We start from the raw sequence: 26,240 nt of genomic DNA, 5'->3' as shown, positions 1-26,240 counted from the left end.
GACCCGTTGGTGTTCCAATCTAAGCATCCTCCTCTCCTCCCCCCGCCCCCCACCCAACTAATGAGTTAGGTCCAAGTTCTCTTCTGTCTTCTCAAAGATACCCACTTCAGCAATTCTCCTATGTTCTCTCCTGCATCATCAATTTCTCCCTCTTTACTGAATATTTCCATTAGCACACAAACATGATGTAATTTCTCCCATCTTAAAACAACAAGAACAAAAAACTGCACCACCCAGGCTCTTCTGCCAGCTTTTTCTCTACTTCCCTTTACAGAAAAACTACTTTTAAAAATTGCCTATATTTGCTGTCTCCAATTACTCCCCTCTTTCTCTTGAAACCATTCCATGATGCTAAATCCAATGGTCAGTTCTTTGCTGTCTGCAGCATTTGCAGCCCATCACTTCTTCCTCCCGGAAACACCTTCTCTACTTGGCTTCCAGAATACCACTGTCAGTTCTCTGCCTACCGCATTGCTAACCTCTCAGTCTCTTACTGGTTCCTGTTTATCTTATCAAACTTTGGTGTGGTTAGTCCATAAAATTCACAGTGGGCCTTATTTATACTCACTCCCTAGGTTACATTATCTCAAGTCTTGGCTCTAAATACTATAACATGCTGGTGACACCCTAATCTAACCCTTCAGTTTGTGGAAATCTCCCAATTCCAGATTCACATATTCAACTGCCTTCTGGATATCTCCAGTTGGATGCCTATTAAGCATCTTAACACACATATAAACGAACTTCTCTATCTCCCAAAAACCTGCTGCCCCTACTGTGCTCCATCTCAGTAAATGGTAATTCCATACTTGGAGTGGCTCAGGCCAAAAACCTTGGAGTCATTAACTCCTCTCTTTCTCTCATACCCACTTCCAATCCATCAGCAAATCTCATTGGCTCTACCTTCAAAACGCAACCAGAATCTGCCACTTCTTACTACTTCTGCCTCCACAGACCTGGTCTAAAGCCACCATCACCTCTTGCCCAGATTATAAAAGCAGTTTTCTGACTGGTCTCCTGCTTCTATCCCTGACCATTCTCAACCCAGTAGCCATTATCATCCATTTAAGACTTTAAGTCAGATCAAAATCTTCTTATATTTTACTAAGAATCAAAACCAAAATCCTCACAGTAGCCCAGGAGGGCCTACATGGTCTGGCCCCCATTCTCTGTCTGACCTCATTTCCTATCACTGGAGCCCCTCACTCACTCTGCTCCAGCTTCAATGTTTCCCAAATGTTCCAAACACCCTTGACTGAGGGGCTGTGTACTGCTATCCTCTGTGCTTCAATCCCTCTTCCCTCAGTTAACCAACTGGCTCATTGCCTCTCTTTCCTCAGATACCTGCTCAGAAATCACCTCAGCGATGCCTTCCCTGACTATCCTATTTAAAAGCTATGCCCCACCCCAGCATGCCTATTCTGTTTTATTTTTCTCCAAAGCACTTGTCATGATCTGACCTAAAACTAGAATATAAGCTCCATGAGGAGAGGGGCTTTTTCTATGTTGTCACTCCTCTATTCTAGAACAGTGCCTGGCATGGGCACTGAAAAAATGATTGCTGAATAAATGAATGACATCTCCTGGACTTGGGAGGGTGCTGTAGCATGGAGGAAAATATTACTACACAATGAATCAGGAGGTTAGGATTTGTATCTGATTACTAGACTAAGAAATAGAAGCAATTCCCAGCCTTGCTAGTGCACAGTACAACACAATTAGTTAGGGCATTTCACCTCCAAAGTCCTCAGTTTTCTCATCTATAATATGGGAATGAAAACAGGCTTCCTTCAAAGAGCTACACTGTGGATGAAAATGTTATACAAATCTAAAATAGTGTCAAACTTCTGTAACTGGTCACATGTTAAACTAGAATTAATTTAACATTTCTAGACAATAGTTTATTCTCTCTGTAAAACAAAAGGACAACTTGAATTATAACAAAGATTCTAAACTGTCTTTCTCTCTCTAGAGTTTGTGTCTATTATTAATTATACACATTAGTATCCTATAACTCTAACTTCTGGGCATTATGGCTAAAATTATTTTTGCTTTCTATTCTGAGACCTCCTCTCCCTTCTAGTAGGGGGAGATGAGACTTGCCGTCTTGCGATCTTTGACAACTTTGGCTCTGGAATTGTTCTTCCCATAGGTTTTCCTGCAGCCCATAACTAGGCAAAGCTGAGATGGCCTTTCATAGAGGCAGAAATACAAGACAGCTTCCTTAGTCAAGGAAATGAAGTGTCAATAAAATGTCAAGACAGTCCAAAGAGTGTCTACGGAATATGGACCTCACCAAAGCACAGCTGGAAAGAGTGGTATGTGAAGAGGGAAGAGGCATCTTCTCTAAGTTCTACTTTTATTTCAAGTTATATAACAGAAATATAAACATTTCATTTAAGTTAGTTTAGTTCTCCACAGAAATACCTTAATCATGATTCAAAATGATGGCATCGGTATTAAGAGATAATATAAAAAATGAGGAATGTTTCTCAGTCCCCTACAAACTTGCTTATTATGTTAACCAATGTGATTTATTTTTTACAATATTTTAACAAACTCATTGAATTTATTGCCAAGCGGACAAAGTTATCTCCCGACTAAAGAGTATGCTTCTTATTAACAGATAATGTGAGCTACGCAGCTCATCTTTTTTTTTTTTTTTTTTGGCCTGGGTCTCTAGAAGGCTTCAAGCTAAATTAATTCTCAATTTCAATAAACATAATAATCCCATTCTTGATTTTTGGAAGCATAATCTCTCCCTTATTTCAACAGGCCTTCTAATCCCATTTATTTTTATCGTATCCACGATGGCCTCCTGTGCCAAGCACTGCGCCCAGAACATTAAAGAGTCTCAATAACTGCTTCATCATCATCATCATCATCATGTTTTTAAAAATAGCAATCACCATTTACTCAGCACTTAGGTTATGTGCCTTGTCTAAGCTCAAAAGTTCTCAAAACCAATCTGTGGGGGAGCTAGGAATGAAGCTGAACAGCCCAAGCCACACACACAAATGCTCTGTCATTCAGCTTTCAGAGTTCCCTTCTCCCTTTTTTAAATGGACAAGATATCAATTACAAATGAAAACTTCCTGAATTATTTCCTTATTCCACCTCTCTCCTTCTAGACTGTCAACTCCTTGAAGGCAGGCAGCTCCCATGATTCACGCTTATCTATAGATCCTGCTCTACATTTAACACCATACCTTGCACACAATCAAGACCCAGTAAATACCTGCTGACTTAGGAAGGCAAAGAACAAATTATAACAGGTAGAAACTGAAGCAAAAACAGGAAACACAGAAAGCAGAAATATTGGTCAGCTAACCGACTAGCTTATTTCCTCTTTTTTATTTTCTCTTGTCAGTTCTTTAATCGTTCTAGAGGCCAAGGCCTTGGGGCAGCCACTCTGCACAGCCCCTTGTGATCCAAGCTCAGGGATCTGCTCCAGGTTGGTTCACCCTTGGTCAAGGGGAAATTAGATGGGAGCAACCAGGCCAGACGAGGCAGGTTGGGCAGAGGGAGGTCTGTGAGCCTGGCCTCGCCCTACATCAGGTCACTGTGCACTGAGTGAGCCCTGCTCCTCTGGTAAGCCCAACCTGCCCTCTTCCCATTGCCCCTCCCCCACCCCATAGGCGGGAACCCCAGACACCCTGCCCTCCCTGGACAGCAGGGGGCGCCTCAGGCACCAGCTCCTCCCCCTGGGTCCTGCGGCTACACTTCCGGTCCGGTCCCTTTAGCCCCTGGCTGGATGCCTTCAGTCCCTGGCCCTGGATAAAAACCAAAGCAGAGGAGAGGGGTGAAGCAGAGGAATCCAACTAGGAGGAGAAGCTGGTCCTGCCCCCTTTCTCGGGCTGCTCCCCAGCTGGCCTCTCTCCGGGAGCCTGAGTCCAGGAAACAGGAAGTGCTTATTCTGAGGACAAGAGACATGGGCCCTGCTGTCTGTGTCTTCCTGCTATCGCTTCTGCTGGGGGTCTCAGGTGAGCCCCTGGGGGTGAGAAGAGTCCTTGGCAGGAGTACAGGCTCCAGCCCAGGAGAAGCTGCACAGGGCGTGGGCTGTGGGCCTCCCCCCGGCACCAAGAATCCATCATGCATGTCTCCCATATTCCCCCTTTTCTCTCACTAGGCACAGAGGAGGAGGAACCAGAGAATCTCTTTAAGTCAAGTAAGGCGCCTCAGCCAGGGGCAGGATGCCTGGGTGGACCAAGGGAACGGAACTCGTGCCAAGGAGGAGAGAGGATACCAGTTTGGGAAATGAGCAGGGAGAGGTGGGAGCAGTGGGGCAGGTTTCTGGGGAAGGTCTCCCAGATCTTTCTCTTCTTTGTCGGCAGTCTGTGGGCGGCCTGCAGTCTCAACTGGCATTGCCTCAGGCATGGAGGCCAACGTGGGGCAGTGGCCCTGGCAGGTCAGCATCCGCCACGGCTTGCTTCACGTCTGTGCGGCCACCCTCATCTCACAGCGGTGGGTGTTGACGGTAGCGAGCTGCTTACGGTGAGTGCTTCCGGGAGACCCACCAGGGGATGAGGGTGACTGGACCTCCTTGGCGAAGGTCAGAGAGCAGTGTTTGTCGCACTGCCCCATACAGTACATTGTGCTGTAGGTCCAAATGTTTCCTGCGCTAGCTCTCAGTTCAATGCAATTACTCTTAGACTTCAGGCTTCTTATTTGACAGTCATCTTGATTGAAACGAGTGCCTAAAAAAGTTACCACACCCCGCCTCCTCCCCACCCCCATCTAAGTCTTTACCCAAGGAGACATTCCCCTCCCTTTACAGCATGCCCACATCTTCACACCACTCTGGATGCACAGTTCTGAGCTCTCTCTTCACTCTCCCTAGGTGACCTTATCCATTCCCATGGTTTAAAATGTAGTATATTTGCTGATAACACCCCCATTTACATCACTAGTCTCAAATTCTAAGTCTGATGCATTCCCATTTGGATATCTCACTGGTATCTCAAAGGTAATGTGATCAAAACAGAACTTTAATTTTACCACCATAAGTATCCCCAAACCTATGTCTATTGTCTGTCTTTCCCGTCTCACTCAACAACAAAACCAGTTGCTCAAGCTATAAATATGAAGCCTTACTTTCCCTCACCCTCCATATCTACTACATACACTAATTCTGTCAGTTTTACTTCCAAAATACATTTTGACTCTAACATACCTGTCCTCGGACCACTGCAATAGTATAATAGATTTTGCTAACTTCATACACATAACAAAGTGATTTTTTCAAAAGTCAGAGGTGAGATCATGTTACTCCCATCTTCAAATCCTCCAGAGGCTGCCCAGGCACCTAGAATAAAACCAAGATGCCCCACTGTGGCCCAAAAACTGTGAATCATCAGATAGCTGCTCATTTTTCCAACCTCATCCCTTTCTACTCCAGGTTTATTTCAACTCCTAGAAACTGCCAAGCTTTCTCACCCTCAGGGCCTTTGCATACTTGACTCCCTTTGTCTGGAACGCTTTTCCTTATAGCTCTCACAGCTGACTCCTACTTCTCAGGACACAGTAGAAAAGTTACCTCTTCTGACTCAGTTGAAAGGCTACCTCTTCAACAAGACTTTCCCTGATCACCCAATCCAAAGACTCTTCCCCTGTCCTCTACTCTCTAACTTAAAATCCTGTTTGTTTTCTTCATAACATTTATCACAATTTAAAATTTTGTACTCGTTTACTTGTTTGTTGTCTCCCCTCCCCTCCCCAACACACACACACAATCCTTAAGACCAAAAGCCCTGTGAGGGCCAGATCATGTCTAAGTCTCATTTATATTTTCAGAAGATGCTCAACACTTATTGAAGGAACAAATGCTTAGAAAGAGAGAGAAGAAAATGCAGCCACCAAAACTATGGGCTCTGCTGTGACACTCCCTGACAGAGTCACAAGAAACCCATGATTATCTGTTCTGCTTCTCTTCTTCTCAGGTCTAAGGACACCAGAAAATATGGTGTATTGGTGGGGTCGCTTCAGGTCGTTGGTCGCCCAGACTCCAAAACGACGATAATACCTGTGTCCAGGATTATTCCCCACCCTGAGTTCCAGGAAAACATATCGAGCGCCATCGCTGTGGCAGAACTGGCCTACCCAGTTTCCTTTAGCCCTGTAATCCTGCCCATCTGCCTCCCCTCATCTGGAGTTCAGCTGAAGAACTCAACCTCCTGCTGGGTGATTGGATGGAGCTATTCTGGAATATACCAATGTGAGGATAAGTAGATTTTCTGAGCTCTGTTTCCTCAACTGACATTCTCCCCCCCTTCTCTCTATCCCACCCCTAGCACCAGATATATTGCACTCTCCAGGCAATTAATCTGAGATACCACAGACTTCATATTCTCCTTTACCCTGTACCTTCCCTTTGCCTCCTTCATATTTCTTCTGCTGTACTCTCTTTGCTTATTTATATCTGTTTTTGCTCTTGTTTAGCAATAGTGCCAAGACCTTAAAAGTGAAAAGGACACGGCAATGAACTTAGAGGGTAGTTCTCAGTGTGAGAAGTAATACAGTTCTCCCTCCGCACCTGGGTAGAGTATGTGTGGGTAGGTGGATAGAGGAAGCAGACATGAAGATGTATTCAGGAAAGTAAGACTGCTCAGCAAGTCCCAAGTCAGACTAGGAGAGTAGAGTTTCAATTTTCTATCAATAATCTTGATTCTTCTCAGTATATTAGAACCACTTCTTTATATTCTATGGAATATAAAAATATATTCCAAAGACAAACAACTTCATTCTCCATCATTCATTGTTTTGGATTTTCCTGAATCACAAGACTTTTCTATTATGTGTGGTATCTGAGCAGGGGCAACTGCCTTCAGCCTTGTTCAGACCCAGGGAACTCAGCCTTCAGGCTATTTCCCAAATCAGAAATCAGAAAGCTGCCTAATATGCGGGCAGAATATTTTAAATCAGAGCTATCCCTGAAAATCAGAGGCATGAAATCTATATCCATAGCTAAAATTGCTTCCTAATTTTTTAAGTCACCTTTCACTCTTGAACCTTACAGATAGGAAACCATCTTATACACTCAAGGAACTGAAAGTGCCCCTCACTGATCTCCAGACATGCAGTGACTACTACCAGAAAGAAACCTTGTTGCACAGAGTCAAGCCCAACATCAGTGAAGCCAGGATCTGCTCCAAACTCCCAGAGGAGCAGATGGATCAGTGTATAGTAAGAATCCATCCTATAGGCACCTTTCAGAGCCCCTCCCTTCCCCAGTGTGCTTCCTCCACGTCCCCCAACTTCAGAGTCCCTGGGTGAACCCAGGAGAGCCTGGACAGGCCCTAACTCCACAGTTCTTGGCTCAACTATTGGAGAGTCTCTCCCTTTGCACTGTGCATGGCCTAGCCATCTTTCCTCTCTCCCCCAGGGCAGTAGAGGAGATCCCCTGATGTGTCACGTGGAGGATTTCTGGGTCCTGGCAGGAGTGGTGAGCTGGGGATTAAACTGCATCCGAATCAATGAGCCTCGAGTTTATACAAACATCAGTTTCTACAAATCTTGGATTGAGAAGTCAGCCATCTCGCATACTGACTTTTCTTCTACCCCTTGTCTGGAAGTCTCTGGGCTCCCCCTTGTTATGCTTCTGCCTCTCATTTTCCTGGGCCTACCCTAACCGGCTGAGGTCAGTATGGCCAGGGTAAAGTGGCAATTGAGAATGAGGGTGATAGGGGAAATTCTAGAAGTTGAAGATTTTGAAGAGAGATTTTGAAGATTAAGCACAACAGATGCAGTCCTGTTCCCTCTAGACACAGCCCCTATAAACCTAATCTGCTTGTTGCCTTTCTTCCCCCAGGTCAACTCAGAAAGCAAGATCCTCAGTGTTAATAAAGTTTGGTTGTTTCTAACTATTATTTCTCATATTCACTCTTTTGATGAAACTGGACACCGGGCCCGGACATGGCACTGCTCATCAAACCATGGTGAGGTGGCGTCCCACATGCTACAACTAGAAGGACCCACAACTAAAAATACACAACTATGTACCAGGGGGCTTTGGGGAGAAAAAGAAAAAAAATGAAATCTAAAAAAAATCTAAAAAAACAAAAAACTGACATCTCATTACTTCTGTTGTATTCTATTCTTTAAAAGGGTGTCAACAGGTGTGAATATCAGGAGGCAAGGATCATTGGGGCCATTTTAAAGCCTGCCTTCCATAAGTAGAGTAAGGAAAGTGTCCCATCTAAGGAGGTGAGAGGCTAAGACTGACCATATCTAGCAATTAAATAGAGGCATGCAGGAGTTTAAATAGAGGTATTGGGGGAGAATGCCTTCTGAGTCACCCATTAACCCCTCCCACTGAAAGCACATCATGGTTGTGCTCATAAGTGTTCTGGGGTTAGGAAGGAGTTTATTAGAGAGATTTCCAGCTCACATTATCCTGTGACCAGAAAGTAGCCTGAGAACATATCTCATATAAGAAATGTATGTGAATACCATGTCTTCTCAGACAAGGGAAACAAAAGAAAAAATAAACAAGTGGGAGTTCATCAGACTAATGAGCTTTGGCAAGGCAAAAGAAACTAGGATCAAAACCAAAAGACAAACCACCAAGAGGAAGAAAAGTTCTGTAAATCATTTATCTGATAAGGGGTTAATCTCCATAATATATAAGGAACTCACACAACTGAGTTCAAACAGCCCGATCAAAAAATGGGCAGAGGATATGAACAGACATTTTTCCAAAGATGATATACAGATGGCCAATAAACACATGAAAAGGTGTTCAACACCACTAATCATCACGGAAATGCAAATGAAAACTACACTAAGATACCACCTTACGCCTGTTAAAATGGCTATAACCAGTAAGACTAAAAATAACAAATATTGGAGAGGGTGTGGAGAGAAGGGAACACTCATACAGTGCTGGTAGGACTGCAAACTGGTGCAGTCACTATGGAAAATAGTAGGGAAATTCCTCAAAAAACTAAAAATAGACCATACGACCCAGCTATCTCACTACTGGGGATCTACCCAAACAACTTGAAATCAACAATCCAAAGTAACATATGTCCCGCTATGTTCATCACAGCACTATTCACAATAGCCAAGACATGGAAACTATCCAAGTGCCCATCGACTGATGAATAGATAAAGAAGATGTAGTACATATATACAATGGAATACTACTCAGCCATAAGAAGACAAATTCGTCCCATTCGCAACAACATGGAAAGACCTGGAGGGAACTATGCTTAGCAAAATAAGTGATACTGAGAAAGACAAACACTAGATGATTTCACTCATACATGGAATATAAACAAGCACATGGACAAAGAAAACAGTTCAGTGGTTACCAGGGGAAGTGGGGTTGAGGGTGGATACAAGGGGTGAAGGGGAGCACCTATGTGATGACAGACAAGAAATAATGTACAACTGAAATTTCACAATAATGTAAACTATTATGAACTCAAAAAGACAAGAAAAGAAATGTATGGCTGCTTTATCTCTATCTTTCTCTTGCGCCTCTGTTATACAAAGAGTGGTTAAGAACATGAGATCTGGGGCTGGCCCCGTGGCTGAGTGGTTAAGGTCACGCGCTCGGCTTTGGTGGCCCAAGCTTTCGCCAGTTCAGATGCTGGGCGTGGACGTGGCACCACTCATCAGGCCATGCTGGGGCGGCACCCCACATGCCACACCTAGAGGGACCCACAACTAAAAATACAGAACTACGTACCGTGGGGCTTTGGGGAGAAAAAGGAAAAATAAAATCTTAAAAAAAAAAAAAAACAACATGAGATCTGACACTGGCCAGAGCTGGATTAATTTATGGATTTCATAAGATGTTGATTAAAATAATACCAGGATGCTCTGTATTACATGACAAATAGTAGTAAAAAATAATTGGGAGGAGTTTTGGCAAGACAGTGGAATGAACAACAGCAAAGTAAACATCCCTTGCTCAAATTTCATTAAATACCAATAAAATCAGTGTTTGAAAATGAAAATTTCCATTAATAACTGCAGAGATAATTACATAAAAATAAGTAAATTAAATCTGGGCCATTAAAAAGCTTTCCATACACATGAAGAAAATAGCAAGAATCTTGAAAAAAACTAATTCCTCAAATACAAAAATCATACAAAGTATAAGCAAGATTCAAAGAATGATTACAATTTATTCTCAAAGGGACACTGTTTATGTTACTAAATCTCAGGGGTTTTTTTTAGATGACAGCACTACAAAATTGCAAGTAAGGCATAATTGGCAGTGTGGACAATGCTTCAGCAAAAGAAAAGATAAACTCACTAAATATGTAGGATTCTAAATAAGTAAAAAAGACAAAAGAATGTGAGAGAAGATGATGGATCTAGACACTACAGCCAAGAAATCCAACAAGGAGACAGAAGCAGGATTGAGAATCTTAAAATCGCTGGAAGGAACCTTACAAGTTATCTGATACAACTCAACTCAAGGCGTAAGTTTGCTTGTTTAACAGACCCAGTGGATGATCCTTACATTTCTTGATAAAGCAGCACTGGAAAAGTAACTGTTGGGAATGGGGGAATGGGAACTATTTTCACTACACAGCACTGTCACACCCTTGCCCACCAGAATCCTCTAAAACTGAAACTTAACAAATAAAATATACAAATAATGGATGAGATGGAGTGAGATAGTCATCCGTAGAAAGAACGCAAAAAATTTCAGTAAATACATGCCTTACGTGTTTTAGTAATAAGCTAAACTTGGAAATTCGGGTATAATCTCAAAGCAACATACCAGGAATGAGATCACACCTGAGAAAGCATAAATTTAATCAACAGTCTTATGCACCAACTGAAGAAAAACAGTATTAGGAAGCGGATGGTCAGCACGGAATCTAAGAAAGCAAAAGCCAGGTAACTATACGAGTTCATCAGACCCTAGACTGTTAAGGGAGAGAGAAACTTTGCATTTATTTAGAAAAATACGTTGTTATGAAGAAGTGCTCTTTCACCTAGTTTTTGTAAAGAAGGCATATTTCATCCTAGTAAGTGAAATGCTCATGGATATTAGCCACTCCATTTGTTCTGATCCAAAGCCTCTTCAAACTACTAATTCGGTTTCCCTACTCAGATCAAGAAGGCGTGCGCCCTGGTTGGGAAAAATGAAAATTCCAAATAATGGAAATGAAGAGTCCTCTTTGCAAATAAACGTTCTGGTTCATATACAAGTCTCCTAAGATTTAGTGAGTCCGTCTCTTGAATCTGATCTATTCTAGATGCTCTGACAAGCCCTGAATTTCAGAAGCTAAAAAGCTAAGGGCCCAGGGGCTGACCCTGTGGCTAAGTGGTTAAGTTCGCGCTCCACTTCGGCGGCCCAGGGTTTCGCCAGTTCACATCGTGGGCGTGGACATGGCACTGCTCATCAAGCCATGCTGAGGCGGCATCCCACATGACACAACTAGAGGGACCCACAACTAAAAATATACAACTATGTACTGGGGGGCCTTGGGAAGAAGAAGGAAAAATAAAATCTTAAAAACAAAAAAAAGCTAAGGGCCCAGAGCCTAGATTGAGATGACTTGAGCCAAGTCATGTTGCCTGTGAAAGATCCTAAGTGGATTCTCTGGGTGACATGACATCTTTATCTCATCTCTAACTATGGCAGGAATTTATATTTTACTTTATGCCCCCTCTGTATTAGTTACTATGTTGGTCACTTTAAATATTATCTTATTTAGTCCTAACAACTCAAGAAGGTATTAGTTACCCTACCTTTACAAATGAAAGCAAACACACAAAACAACTGAGGCTCAGAGAAGTTAAGTAACTTGCCTATGATTACACAGGTAATATTTGATTAAACAGATTTATCCAGGACTGTCTGACTCAAAAGATTTGGTTCTTTCCACTATATCAAATTACCTCCATTCATTGTTAGAGAACTCTATTACAGTCCTCAGCTTCCTTATACAATGCCAAAACAACATCTGCCCTTTGGTTCCAGTTATTTGTACCTTTTACACTCCTAGTCTCCATTTATAATAAATTTGGGTGCACACAGCTTTACTTCTCCCTCTGAATAGGTAAAAACAGGCATGAGAAGAGAACCTGTTGTCCTACTCATCTTGACCTTCTAGCAGCATCTAGTATAGTGTCCTGCAAACAGAGTATCAAACCTTATTTTCTAAATAACAAAATGAGAGCTATAGACTATAGAAAGTCAGCTGTCAAAACTACAAGGAAGAATTCCTTCACTATGAGTTTAAGTGAATAAATGTAAGATGGGAAATATTTTTTCTTTTAGTGATCAAAAGATCAAGACCAACTTCTGCAAAGGGGGATTGGTTAAAGGGCAGTAGGGGCCCTGGGCAAGTAAGATGCTCAGAGCAGGATCAGTCCCTGTGGAGAAGGTGAGTGCAGGCAAGGGAAACCATACACTGGCCAACAAGGCAAAGAGCTGGGATGAAGAAGGTTGTCTCTAAAAGGTTGTCCAGAATTTGGCCCTGACATAATGGATGCCAAGGATATGAACTAGTTCCAGGACACACTGGTTAGTGGAACCAAAGCTAGACTAAAAATTTCTTGTCCAAGAACTAAGACCAAATTGAATCTTTTAATAGAGGGCATACGTGTTTATTGCTGCAAGGTGACAGAAAAGACAAAAGCCAGGGCCTGATACACATGTGCTAGAGAAATCAGCTATTCTTTAGGAGATTGTTTTATAGGGAATTTATTCATTTCCAATACAATAGATTAATCTAATGGGCTGAATTAGAAAAAAGGCAATGGAATCCATTTGCCCTTCCTGGAAATACAGATAAAACGCCACAAAACTTGCAAATCTACTGTTGTCCCTGTTTTAGTCTCAGCATGCTCAAGAGAACATTGCATCCCTGAAGTGGTATCCTTGCTCTACAGCAGTGGTTCTCAACGGTGATTCTGCCCCCCAGGGGACATCTGGCAATGTCTGGAGACATTTTGGTTGGCACAACTGAGCGTAGGTAGTACTCCTGGCATCTAGGAGGTAAAGGCTAGAATTGCTTCTTAACATCCTGTAACACACAGGACAGCCCCCCAAAACAAAGAATCACCTGGACCAAACTGTCAACAGTGCCAAGGTTGAGAAATGCTGGTCTATAGGCACCATCAACATCAAATTTAAGCCATCATCAAGATGACCTGTTTGCCCAGAATTAAGTTGATATCTAAAACTGGGATATTAGTTCAACAACTACAATAATAAAAACAGCAGCTATTATTTATTATTGCACGCTTAAATAGGCCAAACCCAAGCTAAGTACTTGCTGTATAATTCTTGCAAAGATCTTGTAGGGCATTATTATTCTCATTTTGCGAAGATAGAAAGGTTATAACTTGGCCACAGCCACATTATAAGTAATAAAGCTCTTAACACCACCACCACAGTGCCACTCTCCAAACCAACAATTATTTGTACAGCAGGGGTATTTATAGATTAACTTTAATGATAACAGGGTAATGACCTGGGAACAGAGAATCTACAACCTGGAGACAAAGCATGATGAGAGAGGCAGAAAGCTAAAAGAGCTGTCTTCAGGAAAGTCCCTGGAGTGACCATGAAGCACCTACTGTCTTGCTTTCAACTCCTTGGCGTTTCCTTATCTTAGAAGAAGCAAGCGAGCAGTAAAATGGCAGAACCAACATTGCTAAACCAAAAAGAAGAAAAATATTTGTAGGGGAATGTTCTTTGAGATCATCAACTCATTCCAATGCCTTTATGGTACAACAGGAAAATACAGACCTTAGGGAAAAGGTGACTTAAGGTTATACAACCCACCTCTTTGAAAACAACAGAATAGCACTGTTTTGTGGGCTGAAAACCAGAGGAGATTTCTCCAATATGATAAAAGAGTTTAGCTTAGATTTAAAAAGGACTCATAGGTTCCAACTCTCTCTTTAAAAATGGACATTTTCTTACATAGCTCAATGTCATTATCACACCTATCAAGATTAACAATAACTCCTTCATACCATCTAATCCCCAATTCATTGTCAAACCTCCTTGATTGTATCAAAATGTCTTTTTAGAATTGGTTTGTCAAATCAGGATCCAAACAAGGAGCATACCCACTTATGTCTCTTAAATTTCTTTTCAACTAGAGGAGTTTCCCTCTCTTTTTACCCTCACACCATTGACTTATTATAGAAACCAGGTCAGTTGTTTTATAAAATGTCCCACATTCTGGATTTGACTGTTAACTTCCTCATGTTGTAATTTAACTTAACTCCTTTATCCCCTGTATTTGCTGTAAGTGGAAGTAGCTTCAGAGATTCAGGTTTCATTTTTTTTACAAGAATACTTCATTGGATATTGCTTCATACTATGTCATATCAGGAGGCACATGTCTGCCTTATCCTACTTTTCATGATGCTAAGATTGATCACAGGGTTCAAATAGCTACAGCCTGAGCACTCCATCAACCTTTCATCTAAAGCTTTCAACTATTAATAATCGTTCCTTGAATTAATTATCTCTTGAGGGCCTACATGTGGTGGTTTTCAAATTCTATCAGTCCAACCACATTTATTAGCTGGAATTCTTCCCTCATTAACTAAACTCATTTTTTTACTCTGAATGACAATCTGGACAAGAAAAGCAAGACAACTATTTAATTTGTTCCTTTTACTTCTCATTTTCAGCGTAAGGAGCTGGTGTCTTAGTTACCTCCAATAAAGCTTATTTCCAACTAAATTGAAACCAATACCAAAAACATATTTTTATAAAGCATTTAAACAAAAGAGAAAAGAAGAGATTCTGTGAGCAATCTAACCAATATGTAAAGAGTATTAATCAGCAACTTCAGATTTGTCCAGGAATACAGAAGTCCAAGGATCTAGGACAACCACAAGACCTTCACAGGGAAAGGAGTGTCTAGCAAATTTCCGTTCCTTTGATAAATCAACAGAAAGACCTCTACAGAGCTTTGATATCTTTGCAAAATGACTACCTTTACTCCAAACATGACTTGAAGGCACATCTCAAATTTGAGATGAGGTCTGACTTTTTAAAAATCTATACTTAAATGAGTTGACCGAATAGTTAAAATTGCCTGTAAGTACCATAAATTAATTGGAATGCCCACATAGATGGTTGCGATATGAATAGGAAATCTTTTTCTTCAATTAAATGAGCAGGATAAAATTGGAGACTGCAATATTAATTTCAGAAAAAATCAAGTTGAAAAGTACTAAGAGAGTCATTACATAATGATAAAAAGCACAGAGAGTGATAGATACATAATCAGAATGAATATATAAACCACTTGCACAAAAACAGGATGCATAAAACAAGAACTGTTAAAAATATATAGAGGAACTAACATAAATGTAATAGTAGGAGATTTTCATCTCCATCGAGCAGATACAAATAGAAGACAAGAGGATCTGAAAAACACAGGCAAAAATTCATAGTTGGGGCAGTCAGTAAATAAGTAACAGAAAATTAACTTTTTTCAAGTGTTCACTTCTAAAATCTTAAAAAAATGTGTTTAAAGAGGTAGACATCTTACTGCACTGAGATATAGCAAATCTGGCATCTGTCCCACTACAACAGTCTCTGCTGCTTAGCTGGCCATATTTTTGCATCCTCATCTTTCCTGCTTCCTGCATAACGGCACTTACTCCAAAGACAATTAGTCCATAGCCGTGAACCTGTGGCCTGGTAAGAAAAGATGATCTGTCCAAATTCTTGGGAATCCGAACGGAAAATGAGGAAAAACTTGAGGCATTTATGGTAGGATAGAAAGAAACGACATGAACTGTGGTTGAGCCATATTAATGGCAAAGGACCAGAATGAAGATCCTGAACTCCTGCTATGAGCTCTTTTGAGCCATCATGAATCCTGAGATCCCTTCCAGCTCTGGTCTCCCACTCTGGTCTCCAAGTCTGTCCTATGATAGCTCCAGATGTCCTTGTTACTCTGTTCTCCTCACTGTTCCATAGATATCTGTATACGTTTGCTAGGGCTGTCATAACAAACCACAGACGGAGTGGCTTAAAGAACAGAAATTTGTTTTCTCACAGTTCTAGGGGTGAGAAGTCTGATATCAAGGTGTCAGCAGGGTTGGTTCCTCCTGAGGGAAGTGAAGGAAGGATCTATTCCAGGCCTCTGCGCCTTGTAGAAAGCCGTCTTCTCCCTCTGTATGAGTCTGTGTCCACATTTTCTCTTTCTATAAGGACACCAGTCATACTGGATTAAGGCCCACCCTCAGTGACCTAATTTTATCTTAATTGCATCTTTAAAGACATTATCTCCAAACATGGTCATAATCTTTTCTTTTTTTCCTGCTTTTTACTCCCCAAATCCCCCCCGTACATAGTTGTATATTTTTAGTTGTGGGTCCTTCTAGTTGTGGCACGTGGGACGCCGCCTCAACATGGCCTAACGAGTGGTGCCGTGTCCGTGCCTAGGATCCGAACCCTGGGCTGCCGAAGTGGAGTGTGTGAACTTAACCACTCAGCCACGGGGCTGGCCCCATGGTCATATTCTGATCAGCACTTCAATGTATAAATTCTTTGGGAGACACATTTGAGCCCATAACAATATGTTTAAGATAATCCCCTCTTTGCTTAAGCTAGTTTAAGTGGGACTCTGTTGCTTATAACTGAATAAACCTTACCAAAATAGCTACATTGTCTGGTCTTCTATTATTTTTTAATTAATCATATGTTTCTTCCAAACCTCTCAATATTTTAAGCTATAAGAGAGCGATAACATGCTTTAACAGTTTACTGAATTCTGCCTCCACAGACCTAGAACCCTACAAACAATTGATACAGAAAACACAAAAGGCACAGGGAAGAAGTCTGTAGCTGATGCTGTGCTGCACCACCCAGACCCCCTTTCAGGACTGAAGCATTCATTCTCCTAGCAACCAGCAGTGGTGGCTGCTAACAGTTCACAGCTAAGCCCTATGCCAAGAATTGCCAACAGAGCCACCTCATAACAGGTAATGCTCCCTCCTAGGAGGCAGCCTACATCCAATCATGCAAAAGGTCAAAGGCCCAGCCTTCTTATCTCAGTTCAGGACATCTCTGAAGGGCCACCCCAGCTCCAGAGCAATTTGTAGGACTGGCTGAGGCCTCTGTTGCAAATATATTACAGTCTAATTCTCCCTCTGCCAATCCTGCTTCCATCCCCTCTTGAAGCAGTGATCCTGAGACCACTCCCCAATAAACTTCTTGCATACAAATCTCTGTCTTAGAGTCTATTCCCTGGAAAATCTGACTTGTAATATTCTATGGCTAACACTGTAATGAAGATGAAAACAAAAAACTGAGGAAAAATTAGCCAGGTACTGGATTTATTTCCTCTTTTCCATTTCTTGCTTTTGAAGAATCCTGTCCACCTCCTGCTTCCTTGCTAGAGGAGACAGAGTCCTGTTCCTTCCAGTGCCCTCCAATCTGCTCCAGGCAGGCAGCTACTGCCCTCACCCCTCCTACCTCCCCTCCTCCACCCAACAGGCAGGAACCCCAGACACTCTGTCCTCCCTGGACAGCAGGGGGCACCTCAGGCACCAGCTCCTCCCCCTGGGTCCTGCAGCTGCACTTCTGAAGTGCCATCCCTTCAGTGCCTGGCCCTAGGTAAAAAACAAAGGATAGGAACGGGGTGAAGCAGAGGAATCCAAACAGGAGGAGAAGCTGGTCCTGTCCCCCTTCTCTGGCTGCTCCCCAGCTGGCCCCTCTCTGGGAGCCTGAGTCCAGGAAACAGGAAGCGCTGATTCTGAGGACAGAGACATGGGCCCTGCTGGCTGTGCCTTTCTACTATCCCTTCTGCCAGGTAAGTCCCTGAGGTGCAGTGCGGAAGGGACAGGCATAGGGTTTTGGGCTCAATAAGTTATCATATAGAATAATACGACACTTCACCCACGGGATGTTACTGTTGAATAGCGCGCCCTGAGAAAGTCCTGAGAGGATACTATATGCCTGGCACCATTCCAAGGCTCTTGGATGTAGCAGGAACCAAAACAAAGATCTGTACCCTCATGGGGCTTATAATCAATGCACATATTAAATATGTAAATCATCAAGCATGTTAGAAAGAAATATTGTGAAAGGAAAGAGGCATCTAGAATGCAGGGGCAGGAGGCATATTGTAATTTTAAATAGGGTAGTCAAAGAGGGTTTCAGTAAGGAGTCATTTGAGCAAAGACTTGAAGGAGATGACTGATTTAGCTAAGAGAATCTAGGAAAAAAGCATTTCAAGCAGTGGGAACTCAAAGTACAAACACTATTCAATGATTTCAGGCACAAGCTTGTTCATTTATTTTTCTTGCTCACAGTCATTTATAAGCAGAGTAGGCTGAGAGTAGCAAAAAGATAGCAGGGACCAAAAAAAGATATACAAGTACTACAAAATGTCAATTCAGTTAAAGAAAACAGGACAAAAGTAAGCAGCTTATAAACCTCTAAAACATCTGAAAGCATCATTGGATTTACAACCTACATACTTGATAGTCCTGATGACAACCTTGAATCATCAAGTAAAAGATTATGTTCCATGTATGCTGCTAAAGAAGGCAGGTAAGTATGTAATTATCAAGATCCCTGATGCGGGATCGGTGAGCCGAGGAGTCGAAAGAAAGATTTCTTAGACTCTCAAGATCTGGCAGTAGTGCTCTTTTATTTAGAGAATAGTGTGGAATAGCATGGGGACAGGACCCATGGGCAGGCAGAGCTTCTGCTGCTGCCCCCACTGGCATGGGGACAGGACCCATGGGCAGGCAGAGCTGGTGCGTGGGGACAGGACCCACAGGCAGTCAGAGCTCCTGCTGCTGCTGCTTCTGCTGCCCCCGCTGGCATGGGGACAGGACCCATGGGCAAGCAGAGCTGGTGCATGGGGACAGGACCCACGGGCAGTCAGAGCTCCTGCTGCTGCTGCTTCTGCTGCCCCCGCTGGCATGGGGACAGGACCTATGGGCAAGCAGAGCTGGTGCATGGGGACAGGACCCACGGGCAGTTAGAGCTCCTGCTGCTGCCCCCGCTGGCATGGGGACAGGTCCCATGGGCAGGCAGAGCTGGTGTGTGGGGACAAGACCCACGGGCAGTCAGAGCTCCTGCTGCTGCCCCCGCTGGCATGGGGACAGGTCCCATGGGCAGGCAGAGCTAGTGTGTGGGGACAAGACCCACAGGCAGTCAGAGCTCCTGCTGCTGCCGCATGGGGACAGGACCCATGGGCAGTCAGCGCTGGTGCGTGGGGACAGGACCCACGGGCAGTCAGAGCTCCTGCTGCTGCCCCCGCTGGCATGGGGACAAGACCCATGGGCAGGCAGAGCTGGTGCGTGGGGACAAGACCCACGGGCAGTCAGAGCTCCTGCTGCTGCCCCCGCTGGCATGGGGACAAGACCCATGGGCAGGCAGAGCTGGTGCGTGGGGACAAGACCCACGGGCAGTCAGAGCTCCTGCTGCTGCCCCGAGTTGAGGGTTAGGGCTAATTTTATAAGGCATGGGTACGTGACTTATTTTTACTGGAAAAAAAGAAAAGATGATGTAAAAAGTCATTAAATGATTTCAGTGCAGATGGGGTCTGGTTATAGTGCGGTCATATAACTTTAGATACGAATCTGGCCATATAGATCGGCATGCAGGTGAGGATGCCCCGGGCTTCTCTCCCTGGGGCAGTCCTAATTCATACCATAAAAAAAAGTCCACTGGGTCATATAGTTTGGCATGTAGGCCAGGTCACCTTGGGCTTCTCTAGCTGGGGCAGCCTTAATCCACATCAATCCCCACTAACGGGTAGACATTTATAAAAATTTGGCCTTTAACATCAACCTGAGACATTTCAATATATGGAAAGCCTCTCTGTTCAGTGAATCTAGATATAAGATGTGTCATTATACTTTAATGATACGGTATGTCTATCTTAGGGTCTTGCCCATGTTCTTCTCCCAAAAAGAAAGATCTGCCAGGTGAGTGGTCTCCACTTAGGCCCAAGACTACTGGGTTTAGAACTGGAATAGGATGGAGTATGGAGGCTAGGGAGGACTCAGGTCCTAGGAATGGATGGGAGTTTGGGGATGATGAGAAGATGGAACCAGAGGAACAGGACACACAGATTTCCACACTTCCCTCTCTCCTCTTTCTCTAGTGTGTGGACACACTGTATCCTGGAGCCTTGTTGTGGGTGGCCAGGATGCTGTTGCAGGGCACTGGCCTTGGCAGGTCAGCTTGCACTTGGGCCATCCACATCTGTGGAGATTCCCTCATCAGTGTGAGGTGGATACTGACAGCAGCACACTACATGCAATGATGAATTCTAGCTGGTGGCTAGCACAAAGATAGGTTCTCAATAAATACTTGAATGATTTCATGAATGAATCAACAGACAAATCAAAGTGGTAAGATGGGTAGGCAGAAGGAAACTCTAGGTCACCTTGGACTAGGGACAGGGCGTAGAGGTAGAAAAAGAAATGATGATCTCAAGATAGGCACTATATTAGAAACTTTTCTTACTTTTTGCCAAATCACTTCCTAAACGCCAGTCAGGGAATTTTGTCTTAAGCTTTTTTGGGGTCACAATCTGAGCTCTCTCTCAGAGCTATTGCTGTGAGAGAAGGTGCCATGTGGTGAGTAGCCTTAGGGAGAGGCCCATATAAAACTGACGTCTCCAGCCAACAGCTAGTGAAGACTCAGAGCCTGCCAATATAAGTGAGTTTGGAAACAGATGCTTCCAGAGTCAAGCTTTGAGATGACTGCAGCCCACCTTGATTGCAGCCTCTTGAGAGACCTTGAGTCAGAGGCATTCATCTAAGTCACACCTGATTCCTGACCCACAGAAACTGTGAGATAAATGTATGTTGTTTAAGCCTCAAAGCTTTTGGATAACTCGCTATGCAACAACAGATAACTAACATATACAGAAATCAAAATGATAGGACTTTTCAATAACAACACCGAAAGCTCAAAGAAAATACAGTAAGAACTTTAAAATGCTGAGGGAAAATTACTTCCAGACTAGAATTCTACCCATATACAAACTATCAATCAAGTGTGGGATAGAATTAACACATTTTCAAATTTACAAAGCAGTAAAAATATTACCTCTTATGCACATTTTCTCAGGAAGCATAGGAGAATGTGCTTCACCAAAATGGGGGGGGGGGGAGGGGGCAGGAAAACATGAGATCCAGAAAAAAAAGAGATAGAACACAGAAGAGAATCCCCAGGAAAATCATCAAGAAAAGTGCCAAGATTGGAGCAAGAGGACAGAGGTCTCCAGAAAAGATACTATGTATGGGTTGAATGCCTGAGAATATTCAACACTGAGAGATTTACACTTCTGGCAGAGAGTTTGAGGAATGATGAATTAGTAATAGATATACAGAAAACTAAGAAAACAAAGAAGGGAGACCACATTATTAACTCCAGGAGAAGCAGAAAGTTTTACAAGAAATGTAATCACAGTACCCAATATGGCCCAGTAGCAAATAATGTTTACATAGTCACAAGAACATACACTTTAAGTACTGATCCAACAAAAGTTGTACTACTAGGATAAGAGGATGGTGAAAAGGAAGTGGAGGGTTGGCAGCGATTGTTGGGTCAATCCTCACCTTCTACAGTAAAAATACAATATTCTAAAACTGAAAGAAAAAAATTTTAATAGCAATATTTAGGGTTTTTTGAAAATACCAGGGAAAATACTAAAAGAAAGAGCTAAGAATTGAAAGATATTGCCTTTGGATAGTGTGAACTGAGGGCAATAAGGCAGAGAACTTCTGTTTTTTATTTATTTATTTTGTATATCTTATCAAACTACTTGACAATTTAAATAGTATATATATATATGAACTTTTACATATGTGTGTATATATACATAAAAAAACTTAAGTGGTTATACTTTGCTTTAAATTTTTATTCAGAAATAAAGTATGTGCTGAGAAACAAAAACTGGCAATTAAGCATTACAGGTGATGGCTGAAATCATGGAGAATGGGAGAGGAGAATAAGAGAATTAGGGAGAAAATGCAGGACAAAACTCTGGCTATCAGCATTTAAGAGGAGACCATAGAAACAGTGGACAACAGAAGAAAGAGTGATCAGGGAGGGAAGGAGAAAAGGAGACAAACCAACTCCAGTCCAAGTTGGAAGCAGTCTGGTTAATTCCAAATCTGTTACCCTCCTTTCTTGCCTTGAGACTTAGTGCTACACATAGGCAGCTTGTTCTGATCCAGCTGTAGCACATAAGCATGTTCCACTTTTATTCTCCTCTTTTTCTTCTCCTTAGGACCTGGATTCCTTGGTTACACACTGTCTGGCTGGAATTGATTAAAATAGGCAATTCACATAAAGGGATAAAGCATCATGTGTCCAAAATCATCATCCATCCCAAATTCCAAAATACAACTGCAGACATCGCCTTCTTGAAACTGGTCTCTAGAGTCACCTTCACTTCTTTCATCCTGCCCATCTGCTTGCCCAGTATCACAAAGCAGTTAACAGTTCCAGGCTCTTGCTGGGTGATTGGACGGGGAAAAGTTAAGGAAAGTGAAGGTGAGAATGGGTAGACAAGGGGATCGTTTTATATGTCATCCTCTTGTACCCACTCCAGAACATTCACATTTTAGGCATGTCATTACTATGGCAAATATTTTTCAACAAAACCAGATCAACCTATCAACCTTTGATATTTTCTATAAGTCTTCAAATAAAATGTCTTCTTTCACACTCATATGTTTATTTTATTTATTCATATCCTGCCTAGAGTCTATAGCTGCAAGAGCAGATACTAACAATTTAAACACATAATTACCTCTCTGAAACAGAGATTAACAAATCTGATTTAAAGTATAGAGAGAGTCTAGTATTTTTTTTTTTTTTTTGAGAAAGATTAGCCCTGAGCTAATATCTGCTGCCAATCCTCCTCTTTTTGCTGAGGAAGACTGGCTCTGAGCTAACGTCCAGGCCCATCTTCCTCTACTTTATATGTGAGACGCCGACCACAGCATGGCGTGCCAAGAGGTGCCATGTCTACACCTGGGATCCGAACCGCAAACCCCGGGCCGCCAACGCAGAATGTGCAAACTTAACCGCTGTGCCACCGGGCTGGCCCCTAGCATTTTTTAAAATGTATTTTTAAAGTGTTGTGTTAACTCTTTCCCAAGATGGAGTAAAGACAAGACAGGAAATGAACTGGGAGCAGAAAAATGGGAAAGCAAGAAGTTTTAGAATGCTTCAGAATACCCACATCTTTACCTAATCAAAATGCATCAGAATTCCTTCTTGTTTAGAACATTGGGAATACCCCACATTAGCACATTAGAAAAACCTCACATACAGAAATTACTTTGAATTATCCGGTGTTTTAAATTAACTGTACCCCAAAAGTTCTTTCATTAGCAAAAATGACTGGAAAGTGATTGTGTTTTTAGATTCCCATTCAGAGATTTCTGCACACCATGACTGAATGTTGCCCCTACCCCTTTCCAGATTGCTTTTCCTTTCATTCCTCTCTTTCTCTACAGATACTGATACCATTCCAACCTCCAGGAAGCAGAAATGCTCATCACTGACTGCCAGGCTTGGGAACAACGCTACAACCCAATAGGTTTCTTATTGCCAGAATTAGAGCAGGTCATCAAAGAAGACAGGATTTGTCCTGGTGATACTCATAAAATGAAGGATGGTTGCAAGGTTCGAGTTGGCTCCTGAAATTTTTTCTTTAACATGAGATCTTAATTTGGATCCAGGTTTTCCTAACTGTAAACAACAGTGGATTAGAAATCAGTAGACAAGGGTTCTGACAATAATTCTTGTGTTACCCTGAAGTCACTTAACCTTTATCTATGAATTTAATCTCTTCAACTGTTGATCTAAAGCAATGCTAACCATTGGTCATTAGGTTTTCACAGACTTGTTCACTTTTATAAATATATTAAAAGGTTGACACAGAATTAACTTTTATATTTTTTCAAGTAAGAATATTTCATTCTACAGTTGAGATCTCATTCTATTGTCTACTGATCGTAACTGTCTGATGAAAAATCAACCACGATTTGTGTCTTCCTCTGTTGAGTGTGATGGGTTGTTTTGCTCTGCCTGCTTTCTATGTATTTTCTTTCATATTTGATTGTCAGAAGTTTGAATGTGATGAGCTAGGTGTGATGTTCTTTGTATTTATCCTATTTGGAATTCATTGAATTTTTGTGTTTTTAATCTAGTCTTTTATCTTTCACCAAAACTTGAGAAAATTTCATTTGATTTCTTCAAATATTATTCTGCCTCATTTCTCTCTTCTCCTGTTCTAGTCGAGCCCAGAAATGAATAAGTTATACCTTTTGATATTTTCACCCAGGTCCCAGATACTCTGTTCATTTTATTTTTACCTTTTTCTGTTCTTCAAATTGGATCATTTTAAATTAGTCTATATTCAAGATCATTGCCTCTTTCTCTTGTCAGCTACATTTGACTGTTAAGTTCATTTAAAGAAATTTTTATTTCAGATTTGTTTTAGTTCTAGAATGACCATTTGGTTTTATTCTACCCCACACACACATGCTATGTTTCTATATATCTGCCACGACTTCCCATCTGGATATTCAGTATTTGGCAATCAAACAACAGTGAGACACAGCTTCACACCCAGTGGGATACTAGAATCAAGATAAATAATAACAAGAGCTGACAAGGATGTGGAGAAATTGGAAACTTCATATACCTAGTGGGAATGTAAAATGATGCAGGCACTTTGGAAAACTGTCTAGTAGATTCTCCAAATGTTAAATATAGAGTTACTATATGACACAGGAATCCCACCCCTAGGTATATACCCAAGAGAAATGAAAACCTAAGTCAATAAGAAATTTGCTGAATGTTCATGAATGTTCATAGCAGCATTATTCATAATAGCCAAAAAATGTCCACCAATTGTTGATCAGATAAACAAAATATGGTATATCCATATAATGGCATATTATTTGGCCATAAAAAAGAGTAGAGTACTGATAAATGCCACGCCATGGGTGAACCTTGGAAAAAAGTATGCTAAGTGAAAGAAGCCAAACACAAAAGGTCACATATTATATGATTCCACTTATATAAAATTTCCAGAATATGCAAATCCACAGAGGCAGAAAGTAGATTACCACTTGGCCGAGGGCTGGGAGGGTTGGAAGGAAATGAGGGTGACTGCTAATGGGTACAAGGTTTCTTTTGAGGGTGATGAAAATGTGCTAAAACAGATTGTGGTGATGGTTGAACAGTGTGAGTATACTAAATACCATTGAATTGTACACTTTAAATGGGTGAATTGTGTAGTATGTGAATTATATTTCAATAAAGCTCTTACAAAAAGAAAGAGACAGCAAGATTGAGAGACATACCACAACTACTATCACTATCATTTTATATAATAAAGGATTATTTTAACACTAAAAAAAGGCAATAGAAACCTAAGAATAGAAAAATAAGGATAGTTTATTCAATTAAATAAATTGAGAGGAAAAACTCACCCCATTAATTTCTCTTTTTTATTAAAGATGATTATTTTCAAACTATTGATATATCTAGCTAAGGTCTCTGCCAATTTCAAATTCTGATTCTAGAATTCCCATGATCTCCCCCTCATGAAGTCGGAAATCCCACTCCAGAGTTCTGGAGCTCCATGGGGACCACTGTCCCGTTCTAAGGAGCTCTCTACCTCTTATGACTACTCTCCTCTTCATGGTGCCTTTTCACTATGCTCACGATCTTTATCTCCTCCTTAGGGTGATTCTGGAGGGCCTCTGTCATGTCATATTAATGGTGTACGGATCCAGATTGGATTGGTAAACTGGGGAATAAGATGTGGTAAATCTCTGCCTGGAGTATACACCAATGTGATCTACTACCAAAAATGGATTAACACCACTATCTCAAGAGCTGAGATCTCGAGTGCCAACAATCTGGACTTATCTGACTTCTTGTTCCCTATTGTATGGCTCTCTCTGGCTCTCCTGGGACCCTCCTGTGCCTTCGGGCCTAACATTTTATCGGGAGAGTAGTCAGTATAGCTGAAGCCACTGGCCAAGTACAGGGCTAGGAAGGGAATGCATGGAGAATAAGCCCCAGGTGCAGAGAACTCAAAGGACAGTCACTGGGACTCTGGATGACTTCATTAAAATAATTAGAAATTATTTTGGTTTTATGGTTCTTGATTCTGGAAGTATGTTTCAGTGGTTGGAAAGTGAACAGCTGAGAAATAAGGCGCCATTTCTGTGCATGACATTCTTTGTTCCCGACTATGCACCTTGCAAGGCAGGAAGCATGCCTTCTATAA

General features: G+C 41.9%; 2 protein-coding genes and 1 long non-coding RNA gene across 24 annotated transcripts in view; 1 reads left to right on the top strand and 2 right to left on the bottom strand.

Moving 5' to 3' along the window:
* The window catches only part of SH3D19 (SH3 domain containing 19), a 163,185-nt gene that overhangs the window by 111,530 nt on the left and 25,415 nt on the right, over positions 1-26,240 (bottom strand). The gene's annotated exons all lie outside the window — the stretch shown is intronic.
* On the top strand, positions 3,375-26,087 carry PRSS48 (serine protease 48). Its single transcript, XM_070261526.1, is given in 8 exon segments — positions 3,375-3,454; positions 3,744-3,983; positions 20,073-20,166; positions 20,168-20,231; positions 22,210-22,487; positions 23,449-23,617; positions 25,690-25,950; positions 25,953-26,087. Coding segments are annotated over 7 exon segments (1,053 nt in total). The 5' UTR covers positions 3,375-3,454; positions 3,744-3,931.
* Positions 21,819-25,525, bottom strand: LOC111772537 (uncharacterized). Its single transcript, XR_002806469.2, has 2 exons — positions 25,435-25,525; positions 21,819-22,242 (listed from the first exon to the last, which is right to left on the bottom strand). It is a non-coding gene; the product is annotated as an uncharacterized lncRNA (long non-coding RNA).

Source organism: Equus caballus, chromosome 2, assembly GCF_041296265.1.
Source record: "Equus caballus isolate H_3958 breed thoroughbred chromosome 2, TB-T2T, whole genome shotgun sequence".
Lineage (NCBI taxonomy): Eukaryota > Metazoa > Chordata > Mammalia > Perissodactyla > Equidae > Equus > Equus caballus.
Note: the sequence above shows the minus strand (reverse complement) of the source record. Positions and strands in the feature narration are given on the sequence as shown.